This window comes from Vidua chalybeata, chromosome 17 (genome assembly GCF_026979565.1).
Source record: "Vidua chalybeata isolate OUT-0048 chromosome 17, bVidCha1 merged haplotype, whole genome shotgun sequence".
NCBI lineage: Eukaryota > Metazoa > Chordata > Aves > Passeriformes > Viduidae > Vidua > Vidua chalybeata.
This window is the reverse complement of record NC_071546.1, coordinates 4,342,985-4,363,228: the sequence shown is the minus strand read 5'-3', so window position 1 is coordinate 4,363,228 and position 20,244 is coordinate 4,342,985. Positions and strand designations below refer to the sequence as shown.

At 46.8% G+C, this 20,244-nt stretch overlaps 1 protein-coding gene and 1 long non-coding RNA gene across 2 annotated transcripts; one reads left to right on the top strand and one right to left on the bottom strand.

The window, feature by feature from the left end:
* The first annotated feature begins 8,211 nt into the window (after positions 1-8,211).
* On the top strand, positions 8,212-9,920 carry LOC128796814 (uncharacterized). The gene is made up of 3 exons (XR_008433904.1): positions 8,212-8,289; positions 8,895-9,143; positions 9,844-9,920. It is a non-coding gene; the product is annotated as an uncharacterized LOC128796814 (long non-coding RNA).
* Positions 9,639-19,084, bottom strand: ACTR5 (actin related protein 5). Its single transcript, XM_053958837.1, has 9 exons — positions 18,692-19,084; positions 17,756-17,985; positions 16,773-16,942; positions 15,705-15,922; positions 15,194-15,376; positions 13,113-13,235; positions 12,445-12,584; positions 11,446-11,578; positions 9,639-10,565 (listed from the first exon to the last, which is right to left on the bottom strand). The coding sequence occupies exons 1-9, from the start codon at positions 19,073-19,075 to the stop codon at positions 10,320-10,322; spliced, it is 1,827 nt and encodes a 608-aa protein (XP_053814812.1). The 5' UTR covers positions 19,076-19,084; the 3' UTR covers positions 9,639-10,319.
* Positions 19,085-20,244: the final 1,160 nt, after the last annotated feature.

Below are 20,244 nucleotides of genomic sequence, written 5' to 3'. Positions count from 1 at the left end.
CAGACCCTGGAGTGCAAGAGCAAAGTATAAAAGTACACCAGGGCACCCTTCCAGAGCACCCCCCACACCAGTGTGCTCGACACTGATGTGCAGGAAATTAGAGCTGAATGAAAATAATCCAGTCATGGAATGGGTTGGGTTGGAAGGGACCTTAAAGCCCATCCAGTTACACCCCTGCCATGGGCAGGGACACTCCACTACCCCAGGCTGCTCCAAGCCCTGTCCAGCCTGGCCAGGGATCCAGGGGCAGCCACAGCTTCTCTGGGCACCCTGTGCCAGGGCCTCATCACCCTCATAGGGAGGACTTTATTCCTTATATTTAATCCAAATTTACCCTCTTTCAGTATAAAATGTCTCTTGTGTGCACAGGCTCCCAGGTTTACACACCTTTATGAGCCTCTGGACTTTATGAGTCACTGGAGGGCTGGGCATGACAGCAGGGTCATTGCTGCTTCTCTACACATGTTCTGCTTCCCAAAATGGCCAGGGAACGTAGTTTTGACAAAAATTGGAGAGAGTAGTGGAAAACAGAGCATGTCTTGTGAAGCTCTGACAACCAAAGGCTTTTCATTCTGTTTTCCATGGAACAGTGCTGAGAGGAAAAGGGACAACTCTGGAAAATCCCGCGGCTCCACCTGCACCCGGGTGTACTTGTTTGGGCTGGGATAGAGTTAATTTTCTCCCCAGTAGCTGCTATGGGCCTGTTTTGGGATGTGCTGAACACAGTGCTGATAACACAGGGGTGTTTCAGTTCCTGCTGAACAGGGCTTGCACCATGCCAAGGACTTTTCTATTCCACCAGCGAGGAGCCCGGGGGTGCTGCAGATGTGGGTGGGGGACACAGGTGGGACAGCTGATCCCCACTGCCTCCAGGGACACACAGCCCGTGCGGCCTCGTGCTCAGCACACGGAGCTGGGAGGAGAAGAGGGAAAGGGAAACATTTGGAGTGTAGGGAAAGGGAAACATTTGCAGTGTTTGTCTTCCCCAGCCACTCGTGATGGAGCTCTGCTCTGCTAAGGAGGGCCGAACACCTGCAGCCTGTGGGGAGTGGGGAATGAATTCCTTGGGTTTGGTTTTTTTTTTTTTGGTTTTTTTTTTTTTTTTTTTTTGCTTGCATGCATGACTTTTGCTTCCCATATTAAACTGCCTTTATCCCAGTCCATCAGTCCATGAGTTTTCTCACTTTTCTCTCACCCCTCACACTGGGGCAGTGAGCAAGTGGCTCCGTGGGGCTGAGATGTTGGCTGGAATCAAACCACAACACGAGGGAGGGAGGATGCTGTGGGCATGAAAAGATGCTCCCTGGGATTCTCCCTCCACATCTCAAGCAGGCCATTCTGCATTTTATATCCTGCATCCATCCTATCTAATGCCTTAAACTTCTCTTTCCAGTAGCTAAATTATTTTTAAAATTTTGTCATTTACTCATTTGAGGAAACTCTCTTTTCTCTGGAGAAATTATTCCATCGTACTGTTCAGTAAGGAAGAAATTAAACATGATCATATTAATTATGGTGCCTCATTTAACATAAAGCTGTAATCAAATGGCTTTTATGTCTAAACAGTTGTGGCAGTGGTACTAAAAAATTGTGCCATTAAAGGCTTGCACTTAACTTCAAAATATTTGAATTATACATCTCAGAATAAACTGATGCCACATTGAGAGAGGTACAACCTTTAATTTTCAAGCAGAAACATGAAGGTGCAAAACACTTTGAAAAAAACATACTTTTGCTTTAATTTCCAGAAAGATCTGAAATAATATATATATTTATAATAATATAAAATACCAGGGTTTTTTTGGGGTTTTTTTTTTTTGCTTAGATTTAAGCCACAGTGCCTTTTTTTGGAAAGGAAGGGGCAGCCTGGTTGGGCACCTTCTGCCAAAGCCCATGAAACAAAAATATGTCAAGGACATGAAGTCTGCAAAGCAGGAGAACTGGAATTTGTCACTTCTGGCAGTTCCTACCAGCCTGGTGGGGACTGCTGGTGTCTGTGGCTCCAAAGTCAGCCTCAGATTTGAGGACTGATTTCCTGAGCCAGAAAACCCAGAGCTTTTCTGTCTGCATTTCAGGAAAACACTTCCTTCAATTCAGGAGCTGGAGCTGCTCAAACAACCACCTCCAAGGAAGAAAAATAGGAAATGGTCAGTGGGGCTGCTCAGAGCAAGTCACGGAGGGTTCCTTCTACGGGAAACACCAAATTGCTATTTTGGGTCCAAAATCACAACAGGGGTGTTTGGAGGGGTGATTTTTCTTGTTGTTTTCTTAATACCTAGTTCTCCCAGAGCAGGGACATTCCCATGTGAGCCAACTCCACTTCCCACGTGGCTCTGTAGCTCAGTCCCTGCTGCCAGCCCCTGCAGAGGAGTGTTGGAGAGCACTTGAAAATCAAAGTTCTCCTGAAACAGTGACCATCTACTTAACCCCTCCCCATAAAGCCCAGAGCTTGAGATAAAATCCCTCTCTGAGCCCTGCTTCCCAGAGTGTAAGGGTGCACTTTGATACCTGATAAAATCAATTGCTGGTGGCTGCTGGCTCCTGTGACTGAAGTGACACTGCTTGTAAAACTCCCATCCATAGCTCCTAAATTCATAATTAAATACACATTTCCAAGCTCTCTGTAAAACACAGAGCACAACCAGTGCTTGTACCTATTTCAAATCCCAGCATGTAAAATTGCAGAGTGGGCTGAAGGTGATATAATATTATAAAGTGCATTTTGAGTTGGGTAAACACACTCAAGGGGTTTATGGTTCCTGGGAATTGTCATCTCTGCTGCCTGGGGAATCTGTTGTGTGGTGAAAAACAGTATTAACTAAGATCCCTAGCATGTATCCAAGAGACTGGGCTCAGGGGGGATATAAATATGAGCTATTCCCTCCATTTTTGCATCATTAAAAAAGCTGTTTTCACCCAGTACCCAGCCAAATGGATCTGGGCAGCAAGGGGCAGCAACAGCCTCCTGTGAACAGGAACTGTGGTAAAAGGCATGGATGTGGCAGTTTTACAGCCCAGGGCAAGCCAAGCCCTCAGGAGCTGGGGAATCATCCCTGGCAGCCCGATTCAGTGCAGCCCCTGTGGGAGGAGGCCTGAGCAAAGCTCTCCTGGGTCACACGTTGGGTATCCCCACCTCTGCCGGGCATCAACCCAGCGCGAAAAGCTCTGTATCCTCCGAGTTCTTCTCTCCCTAGAAAACCCCTCCAGTTTCCCAGAAGTGCCCAATGGCATCTTCTCCCCCTGCCGGCGCTGCAGCACCAGCAGCTGCTCTTGGCCACCTTTGCTGCCGGCAAGGGACCGTGCTGCGGCACAGGAGGGCAAGGCTGGGCACAAATCACCGTGTGGGAAATAGATTCGTAAAGAATTCTGAAAACCTGACAGGAAGTTTACACAATTTTGCTACATTGTGTAGCAAAAGCTAATAGGCTAGAAATAATTTTTAAGGTGTTATGAGCAAAAGATAGCTTAGCTTCTGATAGAATAGCGTTAAGTTTTACATCTCTTATGTCTTACCTTTCATCGAGACTGATAATAAAATATTTTATTTTGATTGATAATAGAATAACTATTTTATTATTGATTATATTTTATTTAATAAATATTATTTTAGTTATTATTTCTTTAATAAACATTAATTTGTTTATTATTTAATAAACATTATTTATTATATTTTATTTATTTCTCTGAAAAACTAAGAGTAACCCAACACACCGGGCTGCGGACAGCCCGCAATGGGTGAGTGCCCTGTGCCCCCCGGGCGATGTGCGGTGCCAGGGCAGCCCTGCAGCCCCTGGCCCCGGGCTGGATGAGCCCGGCTCAGCTCTTCCCGTTCCCAGGCCAGGGGACACTCCCGGGGCTGAATATCAAAGGCCTCCTGCGAACCACGCCAGCCAAAACGCATAAATAAAACCTCCAGAGGAGTCACAGCAGTTAACAAAGGATAAAAGCAAATAACCGAGCCCCCAGTTCCTTCCATGGGCACCACCCTGAGCAGGAGGGTGTCCATCGCTGCTGGAATCAAAGCCTTCCTCCCCATTGTTTCCTCGGCGGCCAGGACAGCCCGTGGCCGTCTGCCACAGCAGAGCTGGATGAAAGGAGCCCGGAGCTCCTGCTGCTGCTGTCTGTGCCCCTGGAGCTGCAGCAAAGCCCCTCTGGCAGGGCAGGGGCAGAGCCGGGCTCGCTGTGTCCCCTCCCAGCCCTGCACTGCTGGGCTCAGCCTGGGGCTGGCACGGCTGCTTGGCTGCAGGCTGGGCAGCATCCCCAGCCCAGCACTCCAACATGATGCTCAGTGCAGCGTGGGGCTGCTGCTACAAACTCATCATCCGTGCTGAGCTCTGTAATTTGGATATTTTCACCTGTCCTGTCAACATTTGGATACTTTCACCTGTCCTGTCAACAGGTGCCAGAGGACAGGGTTGTGGGATGGATGCCACGTGAGGACTCCAGGAGCACTGTGCTCCCATGTCCCTGGCTGTGTAGCAGTGACCAGCTGGGACGATTTCCCATCCTATCCCTGTTTTACACACACATCACACCACTTCTATTCCTGTACTTCCCCCTAAACATCTCCTGGAGGTCACTTCCAGGAACCTTTGATCCAACAAACCTGGATGTTTATTAAGGGAAGTTAATGACTGAATCTGGATGAAACTATTTTGACTGAACCACCTTTCTGGTGTCTATATGGAGAGTTTGGCCACATTGCAGCCTGGTCTCCCCAGCTACTTTTGCAAGGTTGCAAATTTCTGCTTCCTCCACTGGGAACTTGCTCCAACAGGGTCTCCATCAATGACAATACTTGTAAAAAAACAAGCAGAAAGTAGCTATTGAAGAGGGAGGTAAAAACTCTGTTCACCATTTCCAGCAAAAGCAAGGTTTGCTGTCATGGACTATCTTTCAGGGAGACTCGTATCCTAAATGGGGCTTTTCATGAGAAATTCACTTAGTATTCTTCTAAAATTCCAGGAGGGTGAAATCCCCCACTCCTTCATCTCATTAAGGATGAAAGAATGCCAGGTATGTGGCAGGAATCTGGGGTGAGAGGAGGAGTGGGGTATATTTTAACCAAGTGGTAGAATGGGAAAAATAAACTGATCTAAGGATGAGGATATGAAATACATTTCCTAGAGCTGAGAAGCAATGTCAGCCAGGAGAAATGTGCTAATGCACAAGGAACACAAAACTGTGTTTAAAGGTTACATGTCATTGTGGATGTGCTCAAGAAAGCACTTTGGGACCCTCTCAAGGCATTTTGCCTCTGGAGCACAGAGATTTTATCAGTTGATGGCTTCCAGATCAGGTGGATTTATCTAAGTGTAGCAGACAAAATGCTGAAAGGCAGCTGGTGCTCAAGGTGAGGGGGTGACAGAGATTTCTGCGTACCACAGGGGTCTTCTGGGCATTCTAGCAGAGACTGAGTTATTTCTAAAAAGTTGTGGGGAAGCCCTGTGAAGCCCCCAAAGCAGAGCAGGAAGATCAGACCAACAGGACTGTTCCTCATCTGGGGCTGCTGTTCAGGTGCAGAAACAAGTGTCAGTGAGGCAGGACAGTTTTACTCATTAGTATTCTCCTTTGAAGGGAATGAAAACACCCAGAAGAACAAAACGTCCACATCAAAATGTTTAGTGGAAAGATAAGACTACCCAAAAACTGTTTGCACTGACTGGAACTTGCTACCAAGCAAGCTCAGACACGGCAGTGAGTGCCCAGCCTCCCAGGCTCGTACAGGACATTTTTTGCACTTGGCATAAGGAGCCATTTAGAAGCAGGGAGTACGCTCCAGGGAGAGCTGCAGAAACAGGGTGATTGTTTGGAGAAGTGGAAAATCAGCCTCTGCTACAGCCAACAGCCTCCCAACACCTCCTGGGCATCAGGGCACTCAGGAAAGTGTCACCACAGCCCTTTGGGGGCTGCAGGTTGCCATCATCCCTCAAACCTTCTCCCTCCCAGAGGTCCATCATGCATCCTTGCCCTTCACCTAAATAAGGAAAGCACCCAATGCTCCATGGTCTCCCTGCTATCCAATACTCTATCACCCACTATATTCCTAAAAAACTCAAACAAGGGGAGCTTTCCAAAGGTCTCTCTCCTCTGAAATTCACTTGACATAGGTTTGAACAAAGCCACGCTTTTTCCTTGCATGTTATGATGCTCATTTGTCCAGCCAGACCTGCCACAAGCTTCCCTGAGGATGAACTTCCTCCTGATGTAACAGCCTGACTACTGGAAGTGCAGGAACTTGGATGCCTTCACAGAACATCACTGACAACATAAAAATGCTTTCCCCACCAGCACTGCATATTCACCTCCTGTCAGATGAAGGGAGAAGCTGTTTCATACTTCTCCTCGGTTCTGAAATAATTCTAAAGCTAAAAAAATGCTGTCCTGACTAGACCCAGGAATTTTAAGAGCACAAGTTTCTCAGTCAGACCATAAATCCAGCTTGCTTCACACTCTGATAGTGGGGAACAGCAATTGCTTAAAAATAGAAGCATACCTGCATAGAGTGATTCTCACCGTACTTGAGACTTCTGCTGGCTTCAGGAATTGAGGTTGGAAGATTTTTTTCCCTTGGCACATTGTACATTGAGATGGACCAAGTCTCCATGATTTTAGTTGACGTCCCTCCTTCACCAGAGGAGTTGTGCACTCTGTGAAAGCCTCAGCCACCACCACTCTCTGGCTGGCTCTGCTGAGACAGAGCTGAGGGCAGAGCAGCAGCCATGAATTGTCACGAATAAACATTGCTATGAGCTGGATCCATGAAAATGATTCTTTCATCATGGCCTCTGCTGCATTAGGAAATGTGAACCAAGCCCACTGCTCAAAAAGAGAAATAAAAGACCCCATAGGATGTAAAAAAAAGCAATGTAACTTTAAAAAAAAACAACAACAACAAAAAAAAATCCCTTGAAACTATGACACCTTGCTAACATGAGGGCTGAGATTGTGTGAACAAGGAGGGGGAAAAGGTGTTTGTCAACTACACACAGGAAGCTGAGGGCCTGAAAAGGAATGAAAGGAGCCTGAAAAACTCTTGGCAAACCATGCTCAGGGTCTGAGCCGTTTAAACCCGAGCTGTGTTGCAGCTGATGCTCAGGGAGCAGCTCGCTGAGCAGTGGGAGTGAGCAATGGGGATCAGCACAGCTGCTTGTGCCTGGCCTTCCCAACCGTCGGCTGGAAATCCCACCGTATGACTTTGGGGATAATGTTAAATCCATTACAGCATTCTCCTCTCCCCTGCTCATCCCACACAAGCTTCAAAACTTGTGGTTTATGACTGACTGCCAGAGGATCACTGTGGGCTGTCTCTGGAGGGATAATCCTAAATTTTAAGTGACAGTTCACGGGCATCTTCTCTTTCTTCCGAGATGCTGTCTTACACAGCACATTAAGTATTCCAGAGATTAATAACTGGAGCAGAGAGTTCTAATCTTGGTGTCCTAGCAGAGACTTAGCAAAGAACATGTTTGAAGTTGCTGTGGCATAGGAAGCATAAGAAGCCTTGAAGCCCCAAAGCCAGGCTCGTCGGCAGCTCCAAAGGAAATCTGGGACATAGGACACGTGATGGATGTTCAGTCTCCAGGGCTGCTCACTGACGTGGTGTTTCCACCCAGGGCAGACCCTGTGAAAGGTGGGACCCAGTTTGAGCTCTCTTTTAAATAGACCAAACTCAGCACTGCTGTGAAATTGTACTTTTGTATTTGACCTGAATTAGAGCATAACTGAATTGTATAACCAGGTTACAGGTTGCTTTGAACTTAATTTACCAAGGACCAAATGGGAACCATTTGACCATCTCAGACCTGGCAAGTGCCCTGGGTCAGCTTGGAGGACACTGCCAGGATAAGCACAGCAATGATTCTAGGCTGCTGGCACAGCAGCTCACCCAACAGCAGCCCTGCCATCACTTGCCAAAGGCTCTCTCAGCAGCACTTTGAGATTCCTGTCCACAGCAGGATTATTTTTCCTCCTACTGCTCCTCACATAACCAAAAGTCCCATTAAAAAGAGGCCTAGCAGGTGTCTTTTGGCCTCTTCCCCTCTCAGGGGGCATAAACCAATGACAGGAGACAGCCCAAGCCCCTGCTGGTTTGGAGAGCCCTGTGCCACTCACATGGAAAACAACCAAATTCTTCTGCACATGGGGGTGAGAAAACCTTGTCACAAGTGTCACAATGGTGAAGCTCCACAAGGATTCCAACAGTACTGTCTGAAATTACACTTGTGTCTGCCTGTCCTCAGCACCACACGCTCCTTCCATTTCTCTCCTGCCAGCACTGATGCTCAGGTAGCACCACAGCAAATCATTACCAGGGAACTGAACTGAAATTAGTAAAATTCATCCCATTCTGCAATTTAGGCTTTTCATGGTGCTGCTCCAAGCACCTGAATGGCCACCAGCACACTCAGAGCAGCCTGTAACAGTGATCACCTAGGCCAAGTTCATCTGTTACTCTGGCTACTGTGGCACTACTATTCAGGAGATTATAAAATTCTGCTTCCCTAAAGCTGTTTAAGCAGCTGCTCTGGCACCTCTTTGCAGAATTAGACAGCTCTGCTTTGAATTAATGCAAGAGAAGTGGCTGGCATAATTTGGCCATAGATTAAAAGTCACATAATCATGCATTATAGATGCCCTTTCAGGCCCTCATTCTGGAACAGTTTTATGCACAACACACTTATCTGTTTAGCAGGCAACACCAATTATCAGAACTATTTCCATTCCTTGGGTAGTCCCTCTGCCTAAAGTAAAGCTAAAGATGGGTCAGAGAAGGGTCAAATAGCAATGGGACATCATTGACTCCAGGTCACTGACATCAGAAAAGACATGTTTGGGTGTAACTTGGCTGTTTTCAGCACAGCATGTTTTTCCACATTCTTTATGACCTACAGAATTCCCTTAATTGTCCTAAAAACTGCCTCCAGGCAGCCAGGGATAGGATCAATAATCCAAACTTGAGGTCACCTGGAGGCAGCCAGCTCCCTTCTCCTGCCCTGCCCAACAGCCAGTGAGGAGCAGGCAGAGGCCACCAAGACCAGTAACCCACTGGGACTGGCCAGTGCTGGGTGCCACAGGAACTGTGTGAGAGCAGGTCTGCAACAACCCTTCCCTCACAGGCTCTCTGAACGCTCAATGCACAGGTGAGACCTCAATATTTGCTCACAGATTTCTCTTTTTTAAAAAATTGTAAATCTCAGTAACACTTTTGAATCAAAAAGTCTCATCCTGTGGCAACCAACTTCAGCACAAGCAAGTTCCTCATGTTCTTTGCTTTGAATCTGCCAGATGACAACTTACCTTGATGCTCTGCAGCCCTTGGGGACACCAAACACCACCTCTACACCTTCTTTCTATCAGTTACAGTCTGGATATTTTCCCCATTACCTTGCCTTTTCCAGCTTTTGCCAAAGTGATGGAGTCTCCTTAGATTTGGGTTCAGCATTCAGTACGGATTATTCTTTTGGGAAAGCAACGAGTTGTTCAGTGTGACAGCTGAATCCATAGGCAAATTTAAGCTGTAACTTATTGTACAGGAGGGCAGGGGCCTGGTTGCAAACCTGTGTTTTTAAGTAAAGTACAACCAATCAAACCCATCCTCATAGCTCTGAAGAGGTGAAAACACTGAAACACGTAAGTTAATGGTAAAGCAAAAAGCTTTGCTTTATTGCTACAACAACTTTTGATCAAAGTCCCATCAAAGAGCTGCCCTGCTCAGCCTGCAGAACCACTCCAGGGCAGCAGAAGGTCTGGCAGTGCCTCTGGACTGTGCTTTATGGAGGGTTGTGTCTTTATGTGCCCAGCTCTCCAGTTTCAGCCACAACATCGCTATCTCTGACATAGGTGGAGACAAGAAGTACCCGCTGGTGATTTGGTGCTGGTTTAGCAGGAAGGAGATGGAACACGAGGCCTCGGCAGGCAGGGCTGAGCTCAGCCCCCCTTGATGTCCTGCAGGACGACCTGCCCGACATGTCCCGACGGACAACTGTGAGACGGGCAAGGGGGACACCTGCTGGGCTGCCTGCCTTGCTACAGCCTGGCCGCAATAAAAACCATACAAAACCAGGACATTTCATTACATCTTAAAAAGCTGTAAAACACACACTCTCCAAAACCCCTGAGCCTTACTCTGACAGTCTCGAAGAGGGATTTTTTTCCTCTCCACGAGCTGCAGTGTGTGAGAGGCACACATTCAGCGTGTCCCGTCCTCCTCACCAAGGACCTGGATGGGACCTGAGTGCTCCCAGCAGGCAGCGAGGCTCTGCCCTGCTGCACAGCAGGAACTCTTCCCTGCAGCGCTGAGGGTGCCAAGGCCAGGGCTATGCCTGCTCACTGGGGTTCCCTGTGCCTGAGGCTCTGCTGGGAGCCTCTGCTGCCCGTGGGGCCTGCTTGGGAAGGCGGATGGGAACATAGACGTTGGAGGCACAGTGTTCCTTGAGGTATTCCCCTCCTTTCTCCTCATAGTCCTTCCTGCTGATCCAGCCTTCCTCACGGTTCATGTATTCCACTGCCCAGTCCCTAGCCCCATACCAGGCATCCAGGACAGGGCTGGAAGCAAGGCTGACCTGGATGGAAGGAAAACAGAACAACAATGTCAATTCAGCACAGGAAAGGTGTGGTATTCACATGCCCTCTGAGCAGAGACAGACTTAGCTTTCTCAGGATTTCTCCTGAGAGAAGCAGAGAAAAGAGAACCAAAACAATTCTTATCTCTTTTGCTGCTCCTGTGTTGTGCCCATGTGCAATGTGGTATGGAGATTGTTTACCCAAGGTGATTGCTTGATTGGATTCTGGTGAAGGTTGTTTGGATTCACTGAACAATTGGATCCACGTGTGTGTCGGGACTCCCAGGAGAGTCATTAATTTTCTAGTTAGTTAGTGATAGTTCTTGTTAGTGTAATATAGTGTAAATAGTTATAGTATAATAAAGTATAATGAAGTAATTAATTAGCCTTCTGAAATCATTGGAGTCAGAGCATCGTTCTTCCCACCGGTTGGACACCACATTTTACTATAGAAAGGGAAGCCCTTTTTACCCTGGTTACAATAGTATATGACATAAACAACTGCAATTCAGAAATTTGAGCTAATTACTCAGTGTCTCGCAGAAAGAGTAATGTTAGGAATGGGTTCAAGTGTGTTTCCACCTTGTTATCAATTTCTAAGCAAACAATTTGCAAATTTCCAGCCAAACATGCTTTTGTGTGCATGGTTCTTTAGCAGAAGCAAACTTTCCTCTTCCCTACTCACTATGCTGCCTTCACAAAGAGCAACTGAATCTTTGCTTAACTTGCACTTTCTCAGGTCAAAAAGCTGTTTGCAGAGTCTTGCCTTAAAACCCTCTCCACACCCATGCTCTAAGTACCTCTGCTCTGCACCTCACCCAATTCCATCTGAACACAGAAGAACAGGCTGTTCACATAAACACCACGGCAATACACACACCTGAAAGGATGACTGGAATGGCCTCATTTCCAGGAGTTCCTTCTGGATTCTGGCCTTCAGTCCAGGGTACATCATATTTCCACCTGTGAGGAAAACATTCTGGACAAGGATAGCCTGTTGTTCCTTTGAATACCTGTGAAGAACAAGAACAGCTTCAGCCCTTCTCAAGGACCTCTGCCCTATGAACTGGAACAGCTGTGGGGAATACTGATACCTTGTCCCAGGATTCACTTTGAGAAACTTCATTTTCCTACAAACTTTGTTTGTTTTCTGGAAATTAAGGGGGTGTCTGAAAAAATCCTGAAAGCACTCAGTACCCCATAAATCAACAACTGGATTTCTTTCTAGGGCTGGAATTCTCACCTTTCAGAAAATGTGATCTCCTATGTTCATACAGCTCAGGGCTGACATTTTCTCAATGCTAATTTGTCTGGAAATGTCCAGCAGGTGTGCCTGTATCTTAACTTTAAAATGTTACCCCTGATTTTGGTCTCCCAAAACCAGAGACTGCCAGCTCACTGTTGCAAGTGTTTGTTTTTTCCCTCAATAACGAGTAGGACCAGGGATTGCTGAAGTGGGGTCTGTGCAAAACAATCCACTGGGGTGCAGGAAGACAAATTGATAAATACATTTAAATAGTGTTTATTTCACCTTTATCTCATTCTTTTTTAATTTCTATTTTTGTGTATGTTTTAAAATGGTCACAATATATTCATTTAGTAGTAGCTGCAATTTACAAATATACATATATTGGAGGTGTGTGCTCAAAAATTTTTCACTGATGGGGTTATGGATCAAAACACTTTGTAGACTCACTGACTTAAAACAAGCAGAGTTACATGTGGCTTTCAGGAAGACATGTCTAACCTGCAATGCCTGACCCCACCAATAAGAACTATTCAACATATTTTCTCAAATTTTTGCTAAACCCCCAGCATTTCAAAAGCTGATATCAAATGAAGACTAGCTGGTCTGAAGTAAATAGTTCTGTAAACTCACCTCTCAAGGACATATTGCATGGTTTCTGCTATCCCAGCCTGGTCCTCTCCTATCAGGGAGGGCTGGAAGACAATCTCTGGAGCCCTGATTCTTTCAGTGCCAAGGAAAAGCTGGTGGTATTCTGCCAGGTTAAACACGGGCTTTAAAAACATTGAGAAGTAGTGGGGAATTATGTTAAAGAACAATAATATTCTACAATAAGCAACGTTTCCAAAGCATTCTGTACAAAAATCTAAATGGTAATGCTCCCACAGAGAAACAGCATTATGCTAAAGGTTCCAGGAGGTCAGGGAAACTGGACTTTTCCTATAATTTATTCTGCTTGGAGCCACTTAATTCTAAGGCTCAACCTCACAAGTTGAAAGCTGTGTCCACTGGGATATTAGGCTATGGATCACAGACAAAAACACTTGAGCAGAACTTTTTTTCCCTTAATAACACAGCACTGCTACACCAGGCACTGCCTGCAGAGTGAGCCAAGAGGGAATTCTCATCCTAAACCACCAGCTAAGATTGCCAGGATTTCTCTCTTAGTGTCCTGTTCAGGTAGTTTAGGCATCTCTTCCAAGTGCAGGCAAACAATGTTTGCATGAGGAGAAATGTCAGCAGACTGGCTGGACAACTGGGATACAAACCCCTGGCACGAGGTGTAAATACAGAAAGCAAACCTGCACTGCAGCAACTGGCTTCTCAACTTCAGGCTGCTCCTCAGCAAATAGAGGTTCAAACTCATTAATACTTTCCACATCCTCCAGGGACTGTTCACTGCCCAGTGGATCCAAGTCAGGAGTCTGGAAACAGAGCAAATTATGGTAGCTTAGCTCAGGTGTGATTTCAGTTCTGGTGACATGGCTGGAAAACTCAGTCTTCTCAAATCTCAACTCTTTAACATGCCTGAAAACAAATATGCCCAGAAAACAGAAAAACAGATATTCACGCCAAGCAAAAAAATCAAACGCTTCCAATAAATTTATCCCACTGCCAGCTCAGAAATGCAGGCCTCAGTCACCAGGCTGACTGCCAGGATCCCAGGCAGCCATGTCCTAAGCACAACAGCATATTAAAACTTAATAAAATAGCTTTTTATATTGGTTAAAACCTGGTACCCTTCCAACACCTCTAACTGCTCTATAATTACCATTAAATTCCCTATTTTGCTTGTGTGGGACTGGAAAACAAATATTTGCTAGCTACAAAGCCACCGTACAATTTTTGAGAGTTTCAACTATCTACTATTTGCTCCAGGATGCACCAAATCCCTTTTTATTTTACACAGACATGAAGCTCTGTCCTAATGAAAAGCATCACTCAAAATCCTACAAGACTCCTGTTGTGAGGTAGGAACAGGTTTTTAATTATCTTCTTTATTTTTTTGTGTTACACTGTTACTGCTGGGATTTTGTTGCTAAATATTTGCTTTGGTTATTTTAAATTTGAAACATTTGTTTAAATGCCAGGATAAGGTAAAATTAAGCCTGTCAAACATTCCTAAGTATCTATCTACACCAATTCAATCAATCAAACTGAAGTTTACAAGCATTCATTGTTACAGCAAAAAATGTTGTCTCATGAAGTCCTGTTGAATGCATTTCTTTTTTTATCTTACAAAAAAGTAAAAAGACAAAACCAGAAAGATACACGAACTCAGCTGAACATCTGGTCTTACAAAGGGATTCTGTGATAATTCTAAGTGCTCTCTCAAGGCACAGACCAACTTACAAAGCTTGTGGATTCATTCTGAGGTTCTGAGATTGCACCCAGCAAAGAGCAGGAGTGTGGGAGATATTGGAATTTAGGCACAGTCACCAAGAAAAATCACAGGTAACTGCTAACCTTTCAATTCTCTTTTTTCTAGAGTATCTTCTTTTGACAGAAGGCAGAAAGATTCTTCACCACAATGGCAAGCCCATCATCTCCCTGAATTTTGCTGAAGCACAATCATTCTGATTCTTGCACTGATAAACATAGAATCATGGAATGGTTTGGGATGGAAGGGACCTCAAAAGCTCAAGCAGTTTCACCCCCTGCCATGGGCAGGGACACCTTCCACTAGACCAGGTTGCTCCAAGCTGGCCTTGAACACCTCCGGGGATGGGCTAGCCACAGCTTCTCTGGGCAACCTAAATAAGGATCTCCCCTCTATGCTATGCTTCAGTTTTTCTCTCTACCTTTTCCCTGAACAGAGGCTGATAAAGCTATAAAATCTTTGTCTTATGTGACCTGAAAGGCAATTAAAAGCACATGCACAACCAGCCTCAGAGCACTCTTGGCAGCAGGTGCTGTGTGCTGGGCCTGTGTTAGTCTGGCAAAGCAGACAAGGAGCTTCTCATCTTCAAGACAACTCCAACAACCAAGTGTAGTAATTAATCTTTCAATAAGGAACCAAATCAGAACATGCTGCTTAAATGCACCAAAAATAGACAGCTAAAATGAAGGCAAGGATGGCTGTTTACCATTAAGTTCTCTGCACCTGAAGGGGAAGAACAGAAAGGAAAACAAATACTGTTTTTAACAAAAGATTGATGGGTTCCTCTGTATCTTTAATAGAAGGCTACTGAAAATTAAGGATGGTTGTCTAAGGACATTCTCTCTGAAAACAGAGAAGCAGTTGCCAACTTAATAATGACTTGCAGTGTGTTAAAGAAAAAGCTTAGTTCATCAATGGAAGTCTGAAGGGACACATTTTCAAACACAAAAGTTTAATTCTTTCAGAGATAAAATGAGGATTAACTTGGTGAAAACATCCTACCTCTGGCTTGCTGTCCACAACATCTACTTCAATATTGACTTCTGACTGTAAGATTTTCTGCTTCGTTTGTTCAACAGACAGACTCAATTTGTTGATGTAAGACTGAAGTTCTTCTGCAGAGTCCATGTTCAGCTCCACCAAAGCTTTGTGGAACTGATCCATCTGACCATCTTCTAAAAGTTCCTGTGGACAGATCAGAGTTAGCTGTGATGAACAAGACAGGGCAACAGCAGTCAGCAGTGATGTACAGACACTCTGCTTGCATGACTAGAGACTATGATGTGCACACTTTGACAGCATTTGAAGTATTTCCCAGAAGTGCTGTTCAGAAACTGAAAACATCCCCTGCATCAATAATCTCTATTAACTCACAGGTAACCTTGGCAAGCTCCTATCAGAGAACACCCACAACAGTCACAGTTCTTTACCATGATGTGTGACCTTCTGATAAAGCTCTGAGGGCAGCCTGCCCTCCTCCCAAGACCCCACGCTGAAACTCTGCCTTCATTACCTGCACATACAGCAACCTGTCCAGCCTCTCCTGGTCCAGCTGCAGCTTTTCCTCCCGACGCCGCGCGTTGAGCTCCTGAAGCCGCCGCAGCTGCTGCTGCCTCTTCTCCTGCTTCTCCTCAGATGCCACAGTGCTGCCCAGCAGCTTGTTGGAGAAAGGCAGCTGCATCTTGTGCACATTGTTCTCGTAGTACTCTGGGCACCGCCACTTCTGCAGCTCTGGGCATTTGGAAAGCAAAGTAACTTTTTGTTCTGGCAGCCCAAAACAACGATTCGCATTTTGTGTGCATGTCATGTGAAGGATTAAAGGTGAGGAAAGAAGGCAAAAAAAGTGCAAGCACAGAATTTTGTCACCTCTTGGCAGCTGTTCTCAAGCTTGGCTGTCCCCTCTGAGTGCTGCCTCCAGGTCACATGCCCAGTGCAGGCAGCTCTGAGTGCTCTGACCTCCAGGAAACATCAAGTACTGCAGAGTGCAAGTGCACACTGAAGTCTCTCTGCCCAAGGGGAGGGAAAGCGCTCACACATTTCTAAGGAAGGCTCATTTACAAGTGACAAATTTAAAAAAACACCTTTCTTCAGGCACTACTTCAGATGCCATTTGCCACAGAAGTTTTAAAACTTAATTTAATTCAAACATAGTCATGAGAAATCTCCTGTGCAAATTTGGAAGCCTTAAAGCAGATACAAAACACAGGAATCCTAACCCCCTTAGAGGTTTTGTTGATGTATAAAGGAAACAAAAAGATTCTTTTCTGCTGAAACCACCACAATTTTTATCCACAGAGAAATTTGAACCAATACAGACTTTTTCTTTGTAGCAGTAGTTAAATTTTATTTCTGGCTTAAATTTAAATAGTAAACTGCCGTTAAATGTAAGGCCGGTTACCACAAAGAAAGCAAAATAGAAGTAGAATGTTTCTGGAAGAATTCAAACCAAGGTGTAGAGAGGACAAACTAAAAACATTGAGAACTAGTGGGGAATTATGTTAAAGAACAACAATATGGGTGGGTGAACAATAACAATAAAGTGGCTGAGCACTAGCTGGTGGTGGATTAGAGCTGGTTTTACCTTCTATGTAGTCCTGGGCGATGTAGCTGTGCTCGTGCAGGATCTCCTCCATGCGGCTCAGCGTGATGGCTGCGAAATGCCCGGGGTACTTGAGCTGCAGCAGCCGCTGCAGGTACACGGCAGCCTGGCACCCCCCCAGGTTAATGCGCTTGCAGTTCTTGGCATCCAGCCTCAAAATGCAAACAGACACAGCTCACACTGGGGGGACTCACAGCAAATCAAACAGAGCTCCTGCTTCCCCCCAAAGTGTTTGATTTCTGTAGATGAATATTCACAGGTAACTATTTCAAGGTTCGGTTACTGGAGAATCAAACACACCTGCTTTTCTCAGGTAACAGCAAAATCACTGCTGTGTTCACTATTTTATTCTGAAAGGTTCTGTTCTGCTTTAAAAAAAAAAACCAGATATTAAATAATTTTGGCTACAGCAAGGAAATGTTCTGTTCTAACAAAAGAAGTGATGGGTAGTGGTGCTAAAAGTAGTTTTTTAAGCTTTGTAACGCTTTCTGGTTGGACAAGTGTAAACTTTGAAAATTTATTACCAGATATAATAAAGCCATCTCCTGCAGTAAGGATTAAAAAAGAGGGAAAAAAGCAAAAAGAGAAAGTAGAGCAATGTAGCAGAATAACCAGAATGATAAAAGCCTCAAGCACTGCAGAAGTCTCACACACAGAGCACTTCACTTTGTCCCAAAGCTGCTTTAAAACCTAAATTATGTTTGTTAATGCCCAGTTTTACTTGGGGCACATATCCCCTTCTCCCTTTGAAAGTACACATCAAGGCACAATTAACACCTAAAACACAACACTTATAAGAGTTGCACTGCTTCTTCAATTCAAAACTCAACACACCTCAGCAAAATCTGCAGACCTGGTTTTAACTCATCAGTACAAATTACTGCAAGAGTTAACAGTGCAGGGCTGGAGGAACAGGTATTGACATCACTTGAAAAGCCAGTGGCTGCACCAGACTCAGAACTCACCTGCCTTCTAAGACTGGCAAAATGTGTGTGCACTGGTACCCTGAGGATATCACCAAACCACTGCAGGGCCAGCTCTGCCTCCTGTTGTGATAAAAACTGTACAGGCTGTCCACGCCATAGGACACCTTTGGCACTTGGTAGCATTCGAAGAGGAGCTCAGACATCATTTGCCTTGAGTACAGAGGATTGCAAACTGCTTCTGTCAGAACAATTGGGTGATCCACACAGCCCTGGGAGAGACAAGGGGAAAGAACAGTAATAAAGGTATGAGGGAAAAGCCAGGGTTAGTTATCTCTGCTTCTTCTTTTAAGCATCAGCAAAAACTCCTTCAAAATGGGCATGAGAAAGCACTTTATGTGCAGGGTATTAATCATGAAAGTTAAATTTTAAATAGTGTTTAAGAAGGTAAAAAAGACATTAATGTTAATTAAATCAAAGAATAAACTCAATTGTGGAGGAGAATGGACTTCTAAAGGCATATATAAATTATTAAAAATCTAAGTAAGCAATGAAGAGGTGAGTAAAAACCAGTGGAAGTTCAGTTCCACTCTGGGTAAAGCTTTCAACCTGATGATGTCATGCAGGTAAAGGGCTCCATGGTCTGAGAAGCAACTCTCCACACAGCTGGCCATGCAGGTGGTCAGTAAACGCTACTAATAAGTAGTGTTTTTCCCCAACAGTAACTTTCGGGGAGCACGTTTAGATTAGATTTTAAACAAAGATTCCTCCCGGTGAAGGTGGTGAGGCACTGGCACGGGTTGCGCAGGGAAGTTGCGGCTGTCTCATCCCCGGCAGTGTCCAAAGCCAGGCTGAACGGGAATCTGAGCAACCGGGTCCAGTGCGAGCCGCCCGTGCCCATGGCAGGGGGTGGAGCGCGGTCCCTCCGGCCCAAACCATTTCGGGAGGCGCAGGCGGCTCCGCCCGGCCCGGCCGTACCTGCGAGGAGACGCCGAGGCGCTGGAAGACGTGGTCCAGGAGCAGCTCCTGCAGCTCCAGCTGCACGGGCACGTTGCGGTCGAAGGGCGAGCGCAGCAGCCACCGCAGGGGCTCGGGGCTGCCCAGGTCGTTCCCCACCTGGGTCTCTGCGCCGGCCCCGCCGCGGGCCCCGCGGCTCCGCGCCGCCAGCGAGCGGAACCGCAGCAGCGGCTCGGCCGGCACGGCGGGGTCGGGGCAGGCCCATCCCGCCCGCGTCTGGAAGGAGCCGTTGTCGATGACCAGCGGCGCCGGCTGCGGGCTCCGCACGGCCGCGCCCGGCTCCAGCACCGGGTCCGGGGCCCAGCGCGCGTCCCGGAACGCGAACACCCGCGTGGGCGCCGCCATGGCGGGCGCGCCTCCCGCCTGCGTCCGGCCGGCAACGCGCGCCCGCACCGCGGTTCCGGGGCGCCGCTGCTGCGAGGCGCGGGGCCTTGGAAGAATCGAGATAATCTTAAATGGGTGCGTTCCGTAATGTGGGAGCGTTGGGTGCTTCCAAGCCTAAGCAGCGGGAGAGGAGACCTAATCGGTGGGGCAGGAAGCAGCCAGCACAGCACACAATCATAGAATTTGCCTTAAAAGATCCCATTCCATCCCCTGCCACGGCAGGGACACCTTCCACCATCCCAGGCTGCTCCAAGCCCTGTCCAGCCTGGCCTTGGACACTGCCAAGGATCCAGGGCAGCCACAGCTTCTCTGGGCACCCTGTGGCAAGGCCTCACAGTAAAAAAATCTCTTCCAAATATTGAACCTAAATTTCCTCTCTTTCAATTTGTACCATTCCCCCTTGTCCTGTCCCTGCAGCTCCTGAGGAGGAGCCACTGCCCGGCTTCCCTGTAGCTCCTTCAGCCGCTGGAAATGTGCCATGAGGTCTGCACACAACCTTCTCTTGTCCAGGTTGAGCAGCCCCAGCTGTCCCAGCCTGTCTCGAGTGCTCCAGTGCCCTCAGCAGCCTCGTGGCCTCCCCAGGACCTCCAGCAGTTCCATGTCCACGTGCTGCTGGAGACACCACAATTGTGCCCAGTGTTTGAGGTGGGGTCCCACCAGAGCACAGCAGAGGGGGACAATCGTCTGCTCCGACCTGCTGGCATCCCTTACAGGATCGTTTGGGTTGGGAAATGCTTCTGAGATCATCGAGTCCAACCTAGGACCTAAGGCAACCATGTCAAGTAGACCAGCGCCTCATCCAGCCCTGGGTGTTGTCCTTCCTGAGCTGAGGGGCCCAGAACTGGGCACGGGAGCCGAGGTGACCCTCTCCAGTGCCCAGCACAGGGCAGGAATTGCTTTCCTGCTCCTGCTGGCCACAGTAGTCCTGAGACAGGCCAGGGTGCCATGGACTTCGTTGGCCCTCTGGGCACACCTGGCTCGTGTTCAGCCACTGTCCACCAGCACCCCCAGGGTGGAGCCTGTCAAGATTATCTTAAATTGGGATGTTCTTTGATGCAAGACCTTTGTGTGCTTTCAAGCCTAATGAGCAAGAAGGAGACCTGACAAGTGGAACAGGCAGCAGGAACATC

Coding starts and splice junctions, on each gene's coding strand:
- ACTR5 (XM_053958837.1), bottom strand. CDS start 19,075: ATGGCGGCGCCCACGCGGGTGTTCGCGTTCCGGGACGCGCGCTGGGCC. Junction 12,585..13,112: donor AGCCAGTTGCTGCAGTGCAG/GTTTGCTTTCTG, acceptor ATGTTTTTAAAG/CCCGTGTTTAACCTGGCAGA. Junction 11,579..12,444: donor ATGCAATATGTCCTTGAGAG/GTGAGTTTACAG, acceptor TGTTCTTCACAG/GTATTCAAAGGAACAACAGG.